Here is a 6,863-nt window from a genome sequence, read left to right on the forward strand (position 1 = left end):
TAGCCTCTAATCTAGCAACAGGAGCAAAAGTTTCGTCAAAATCTATTCCTTCCTCTTGATTATATCCTTTGGCCACTAGCCTAGCTTTGTTTCCTATTACTATTCCATCTTCATCTAGTTTATTTCTATACACCCACTTGGTACCTATAATTGAAATATTAGGGGGTCTTTTCATTAGAGTCCAAACTTCATTTCTTTCGAATTGATTTAATTCCTCTTGCATAGCATTCATCCAATTATCATCTTTTTCAACTTCTTCTAGTGATTTAGGCTCTATTTGTGATACGAAAGCAAGGTAATTACTAGTGTTTCTTAAAGAGGATCTAGTTCTTATACCTTGTGAAGGATCACCAAGGATTAGATCCTTTGGATGACCATGTGCATACCTCCATTCTTTAGGAAAATCTTGAATTTTTGATGGAGGTTGACCTTCTTCATCTTGCTGATTGGTATCTTCCTTGACCTCATCCTCATGTTGTTTGTCTTGTATGGAGAATTCCTTTATTCGGTCTTCAAGTATACCTGCATCACCATCTTCTTCTTTTCTAGAAGAATCTCCATTAGTTTCATCAAAAACAACATGAATGGATTCTTCAACAACGAGAGTTCTCTTGTTGAAGACCCTGAATGCTCTACTAGATGAGGAATAACCTAAGAAGATCCCCTCATCTGATTTAGCACTAAATTTACTGAGATTGTCCTTTCCATTATTCAAAATAAAGCATCGACAACCGAAAACATGAAAATAACTTATATTTGGTTTCTTACCTTTTATCAATTCATACGGTGTTTTCTTTAAGATGGATCTAACTAAAGCACGATTTAAGATATAACATGAGGTATTTATTGCTTCAGCCCAGAAATACTTTGGTAGATCCGATTCGCACAACATGGTACGAGCCATATCTGCTAGTGTGCGATTCTTCCTTTCTACCACCCCATTTTGTTGGGGTGTCCTAGGTGCCGAGAAACTGTGATTGATACCATTTTCGTCACAAAACTTTTCAAAGTGTTGATTTTCAAACTCGGTACCATGATCACTCCTAATTGCTTTTAGTTTAAGATTGAGTTCATTCGAAACCTTATTATGAAACTTGACAAAAGCGAGAAAGGACTCATCTTTGTGTGCAAAAAATGAAACCCATATAAAACGTGAAAAATCATCAACAGTGACAAGACCAAATTTCTTACCCCCTAGACTAGCAGTTCTAGTGGGTCCAAACAAATCCATGTGAATTAGTTCTAAGGGTTTTGATGTTGAGACTATGTTCTTAGACTTGAAAGAACTTCTTGTTTGTTTTCCTAATTGACATGCCGCACAAATTTTATTCTTTTCAAAGTCTATTTGTGGTAGTCCTTTGACTAGATCCTTTGTGATCAATTTAGAGATTAAATCCATGCTAGCATGCCCTAACCTACGATGCCATAACCAACTAGTCTCATTGACTTTGGGATTCATGGCTACAAGATATTGGCCATCCCTCATGGTGAGATCATCAAGATCTACCATGTAAACGTTTCCATGCCTATGTCCTGTGAGTATGATCTCATTATCAATTGGACTATTAATTATGCATAGTGATGATTCAAATGACACTTTAAAGCCCTTGTCACAAAATTGACTTATACTTAATAAATTATGTTTTAGTCCATTAACTAACAATACATTGTCTATAAATGAGGAGGGTGATATGGAGATTTTACCAACACCAATAATTCGACCTTTAGCATTGTCTCCAAATGTGACTACTCCTCCTTCTTTTGATTCCAAGGTGACGAAGAGACTCTTGTCACCGGTCATATGCCTTGAGCAACCACTATCAAGATACCACATTCTCTTTTTATTTCCGGCTGCAAGGCATATCTGCAGAATGATCATGTGAAGCTCTTAGGTACCCAAGTTTTCTTGGGTCCTTCGTGGTTAGTGTAGTTGACTCCCTTAGGCACCCATACTTTAGTTATGTTTTTAGCTTTTACAAATGTACCCTTGTTAGTTTGGATTTTTCTTTGAATACAAGAGTAGGCTTTATGTCCGTTCTTTCCACAAAGAAAGCATCACTACAGCAAATGAAAGTTTTGCCGACTGACTTTTCCCGACGCTAGGGGAAAGCGTCGGTAAAGGTTGGCTCAGCCCCAACCTTTTCCGACGCTTTGGGTTAGTGTGGGAAAAGCAAAACAAACAACGACGCTAATTAGCGTCGTTATAAGTCTGAGAAACAACGACGCTTAAAAGCGTCGTTAGAAAACTTAAAACCCAACCCCTCGCTCGATCGGCCCCCTCTCCTCATTTTCTATCTGCGACTTCCCCGCTGCCGACTTCCCCGCTGCCGTCGACGTCTCCTTCTGAGGTAAGCCACCTCCTTCTCCTCCGACTTCTGAGGTAGGTTGGCTCGCTTAAAAGGAGGTAAGCCACCTCCTTCTCCTTCCGTTCGCCCAGCCCCCTCTAAAATTCGGTCGATGCCCTACTTGTGCGCGCGCCGACTTCCCACCTCCATCGCGAGCCGGTGCTTCCCCGCTGCCGTCTTCCTCCTTCTCCTCTGAGGTAAGCCTCCTCCTCCTCCTCCTCCTCCTGCTGCTGAGCAGATCAAATGATTGCGACCAAGAGATCGTTGCAATGGATGCTGGGAAGGGCGATTGGGGCGAGGAGCATGTGCGCCCTTCCCCACAAATCCGCCCCCTCCTCTTCCGAGGAACTGATGAGAATGGAAGCTATGTTGTTGTACCCCACACCACTCCCCTTCTTAGATCTCAAATTCTTGCGGCCTTGATCTAATGCTTTCCTCACTTAGATCCTCTGTTATTTATGTAGATTTATTATATTTGGTTTTGTTGGATGTCGATGCTACCAGGTCTCTGACTCGGTCGATCTTGGTTTTGTTGGGAAGGAAGAAATGTTTGTCAATGTTTCTGTGTTTTGTTTATGGGTTTATCTATGGTTTTGACAAGTCTGATTGGTGCATGATGATATGCTGATTGAAATTGGAGGGTTGCCATGGCTTTTAAGAGTTAGTGATGCTGATTTTCAGCTGATGCTAATTTTTGATACGATGAGAATTGGTGCTATTCTTTCTTTGTTGTTTGGCTTTTTGCTCAGTGAACTTGGAATTTTTGGGCTTGGTTTGATCTGCTGCTGTAGTTTGTGGTAGTCGTATAAACCGGTGATGAATCAAGGCAGACTGTGTGGGTGGTGACGATTGCTTCTTTTGCTTTTTTACCCATTGTCTGAAATCTTCTTGTTTTAGGTTGTTCACTTTCTCTAGCTGCATCTATTAAGAAACTCATGCTGTCCTAATGCAGATCTACCTGCGGAGGTCGCATAGAATAAAGGCTATATCTGAAGATCAAGTTTTAGCTTGATAATGAATACTGATTTAGGAAGAAGTTTCACTGCTCCAAAGGTTTGTTCCCCCTCCAGTAATTTTTTTTTCAGTTGTTAAGTTCATGTATCATCTTCAATTCTTCCTAGAGCTTGTTTTGGTTCTCCAAGCTTTGGTGATAACATGTTTTAGGTGTTAGCACCTAGGTTTTTCTTCTTAGTTTGGTGGGTTTGCTGAAAACTTGATTACCCAATTGATTTCAGAAGGATTCTTGGAAGGCCATCTTGCTTTTAGCATATCAGAGCCTAGGTGTGGTGTATGGGGATTTGAGTATATCCCCTTTGTATGTTTATAAGAGCACCTTTGCAGAGGATATAAAACATTCAGAGACAAACGAGGAGATTTTGGGTGTGCTTTCGTTTGTGTTCTGGACTCTTACCCTTGTCCCTCTCTTCAAGTATGTTTCCATAGTTCTTAGAGCTGATGACAATGGTCAGGGTACGTATCAACAGTTTCTGAAATTTGTTTTCTTGAAGTAATAGTTTTGTCCTTTTATTGACATTATTTATTTATGATGTTGCAGGTGGTACTTTCGCCCTATATTCTTTGATATGCAGGCATGCCAATGTAAGCCTTCTTCCTAACAGACAGGTTGCAGATGAAGAACTCTCCACTTACAAACTGGAAAGCCCTCCAGAAACAAATAATAAGTCAAGGGTGAAAATTTGGCTTGAGAGGCATAAGAACTTGCACACTGCCTTGCTAGTAGTGGTTATGCTTGGTACCTGTATGGTGATTGGAGATGGTGTACTCACTCCAGCTATATCAGGTGCTTCCAGTTTTCTTTTATTGAGTTTTTTTTTTTTGTGGGGTGGGGTTGGGAGATGGGGGGCTTCTTTCTCTTGTTCTGGTGCTCAGGTTTCCACATTATTTGCTAATCTTATTCTCTTTTTTTATTTTCCCCCTTGGTTAGTTTTTTCTGCAGTTTCAGGACTCGAGTTAGCCATGTCCAAAGGCCACCATGAATGTAAGCTTTTCTTCTATCGCATGAATCAATTTTTTTTTTGGCTCCAACAGCAGTCCATTGATAGCTCTAAGAAAAGCCTATTTTACTAGTCTCTTGTTATAAGTGAAGACCACGTAACTCCCTTGTTACTTTAGCCATATGTCAATCCCAATGGTGCTACTCTTTGGTCTTTTTATATGTTGGACTGCTCAGGTTTCATATTGTCATGCCTTTTTCATCCTGTAACACTTGTAGTCAATATAGTTGTCTGTGCACATCTTATGGAACTCTCTTAATTATTTTTTACATAAATAAAGTATTTGTTGGAATTCTCTTGTACATCATATGGTAATTAAGAGAATAATATATTTCTTTTTTTGATTTTGATCGTTAGTATCTAGTTTGATGTTTTTTCCCAGGTTAGGTACTTATGCCATTTATTAGTTTCTCTTTGTGTATTTGTTCAATTCTAACTTTCAAATTCAGAAATTTTCTTTGATATCTATTGGGCCTTTTCTTACCATTCTATTTAGTTGCTAATGTACTTTGGTAACTCCTGATGTATGGTTTAATATGTTTATTTCAGCCTTCCAATGATACTGCCCTCTTGTTTATAAAAATTCATTCAATTGTGCTGGAATATGTATATCAAGTTCTTTGTAACAGTGGTTTAGGATAATTTAAATTCTGGATTGCAGTTTTCTTATGTTCCTTTCAGTGCTTGATTATTTAAATAGCTTGGTTTTTTATTATAACGATATTGCAGTAAAAGCAAGAAGCGTGCAACATCTCTTAGGACTTGCAATATCCGTGCATGCAAGTAAAAGATCTGTGACATTTTTTAATGATATCTTTTGTAGGGCTGGCAGCGCAAGCTAGATCCTGACTTCAACATTATGCAGACACTAAAAACATTATTACTCAAGGAGGACTGGGCGCAACCCATTGATTACTTTTTCTCATAAACAATTTTGACATTGAAAATAAACATATGGAAAAAAATATATATTGTTTTGTGAAGTGTACATTCTTGGGATCCAGAAATTGTATAGAGTGCCTAAGTTATGTATCTTGATCTCTTGCACCTCACTATCATATGTCGAGATTCTTGTCAAGAAAATTTTGACTAATATTGTTTCATTTGATTACTTTCCATGGCCCTATCATTGTTAGATTGAGAATGGGACTGGCTAAAACAAAGCAGATTGTATTCTGCTTTTGGTTGTCATTAATTGTTTTAGCATACTTATAATATCTTGTGAGCTTACTTATTTTGCTTCACCTATGTTTTTTTTCGCGTTAGTATTCTGTTTTTTCTTTTCGCGTTAGTATATATACTGGAAACAGAACTTTGTTAACGCAGAACTTTGCCACGTTGTAAAGCCTTGTGCTTCGAGGGCCAATCTTGTCCTTGCTTCTTCATTAAAAAAGTCAATATGATGATTTCTTGTCCTTCACAAACAAACTATGAAAAGTGTGAGAAGTTGGAATTCAAAGGTTGATAGCTTTGTCATGCTCGGTAGATCAGTTCAAGTATCGTGGAACCAGTTCTTGTTTAAGTATCTGCTGACATCATAACTATTGATGCCTGACGTTTATCTTGATTCTTAAATTCCTGTGTCTGAAGTCTTTGCTAACTGAAGAGTGTAGTATTTAAAATATAGATTAATTTTTTTTAAAATATTTACATTTCCCGACGCTTTAAAGCGTCGGTAAAAACCCTTGGCCTAAGCGGAACCCGTGTTCCATTACGGTTTTTTCCGACGTTGTTTTGCGTCGGAATACAATATTTTCCGACGCTTTAAAGCGTCGGCAACTAAGGTTTTGGCCGACGCTTTAAAGCGTCGGTAAAAACCGTTGGCCTAGGCGTAACAACACTGGGAAACTGGCACGCCTTTGAAGCTTGCCGACGCTTAAAAGCGTCGGCTAACGCCATAGTTAACGACGCTTAAAAGCGTCGGCATAGGCCACCATAGCCGACGCTTAAAAGCGTCGGCATAGACCGCCGACGCTTTCTTCACGCGTCGGCCTAAACCGGCCCCACGCCCACCTGCCCGACGTCGGAGCCACGCTTTGGGGAGCGTGGGTGAGAAATTCGCCGACGCTTAAAAGCGTCGGTATAGGCCAAATATAGCGTCGGGAGATATCAATTATTTTGTAGTGCATGTTGGTTTTTCAGTTTTTACGTCTTTTGCTTTTACAAAGAAATTCTTTAGATACTTTTGTTGCTTATTAGTTTTATATCCTAATCCGGCTTTATTGAAAACAGCTCTTTGATTTGAAAGAATAAGATTTAATTTTTCAGAGCTTTGTGTGAATTTTTCAACAATTGGCTTGTACTTATGTACCTCATTCTTAAGATTCAAATTTTCTTTAACTAGTTCTTTCATATCCTTTTTAAGAGATTCAACAGTTTGCGCAAGTGAGGTATTACTATTGAGTAGGGAATTTACTTTTAGATTTAATTTCTTGATTAGTGTTTTTGCCTTTTCATTTTCAGTGCTAAGTCTTGAATTTTCGATTTTTAGGTTAGTAGTGTT

General features: G+C 38.8%; 1 protein-coding gene across 5 annotated transcripts; it reads left to right on the top strand.

Annotated features, from left to right (window-relative positions):
* The first annotated feature begins 2,271 nt into the window (after positions 1–2,271).
* Positions 2,272–5,471, top strand: LOC149753143 (putative potassium transporter 8). 5 transcript variants are annotated; one of them, XM_089924292.1, is made up of 6 exons: positions 2,272–3,180; positions 3,298–3,398; positions 3,581–3,815; positions 3,901–4,146; positions 4,291–4,344; positions 5,184–5,471. In XM_089924292.1, the coding sequence occupies exons 2-6, from the start codon at positions 3,360–3,362 to the stop codon at positions 5,207–5,209; spliced, it is 600 nt and encodes a 199-aa protein (XP_089780418.1). In that variant the 5' UTR covers positions 2,272–3,180; positions 3,298–3,359; the 3' UTR covers positions 5,210–5,471. The 5 variants fall into 5 exon arrangements, with proteins under 5 accessions (XP_089780418.1, XP_089780416.1, XP_089780417.1 ...); XM_089924290.1 differs by lacking the exon at positions 5,184–5,471 and having other exon boundaries at positions 4,291–5,163; XM_089924291.1 differs by lacking the exon at positions 5,184–5,471 and having other exon boundaries at positions 2,272–2,542; positions 4,291–5,163.
* The last annotated feature ends 1,392 nt before the right edge of the window (positions 5,472–6,863 follow it).

Source organism: Phoenix dactylifera, chromosome 7 (assembly GCF_051530095.1).
Source record: "Phoenix dactylifera cultivar Ajwa chromosome 7, Ajwa_hap1_PhDact_Kaust_v1.1, whole genome shotgun sequence".
Classification (NCBI taxonomy): Eukaryota; Viridiplantae; Streptophyta; class Magnoliopsida; order Arecales; family Arecaceae; genus Phoenix; species Phoenix dactylifera.

Excerpts from the sequence above, each read along its gene's own strand:
- LOC149753143 (XM_089924290.1), top strand. The coding sequence starts at position 3,360 with ATGAATACTGATTTAGGAAGAAGTTTCACTGCTCCAAAG. Across the intron at positions 3,399-3,580 it reads GAAGTTTCACTGCTCCAAAG|AAGGATTCTTGGAAGGCCAT; the intron begins GTTTGTTCCCCC and ends AATTGATTTCAG. Across the intron at positions 3,816-3,900 it reads AGCTGATGACAATGGTCAGG|GTGGTACTTTCGCCCTATAT; the intron begins GTACGTATCAAC and ends ATGATGTTGCAG.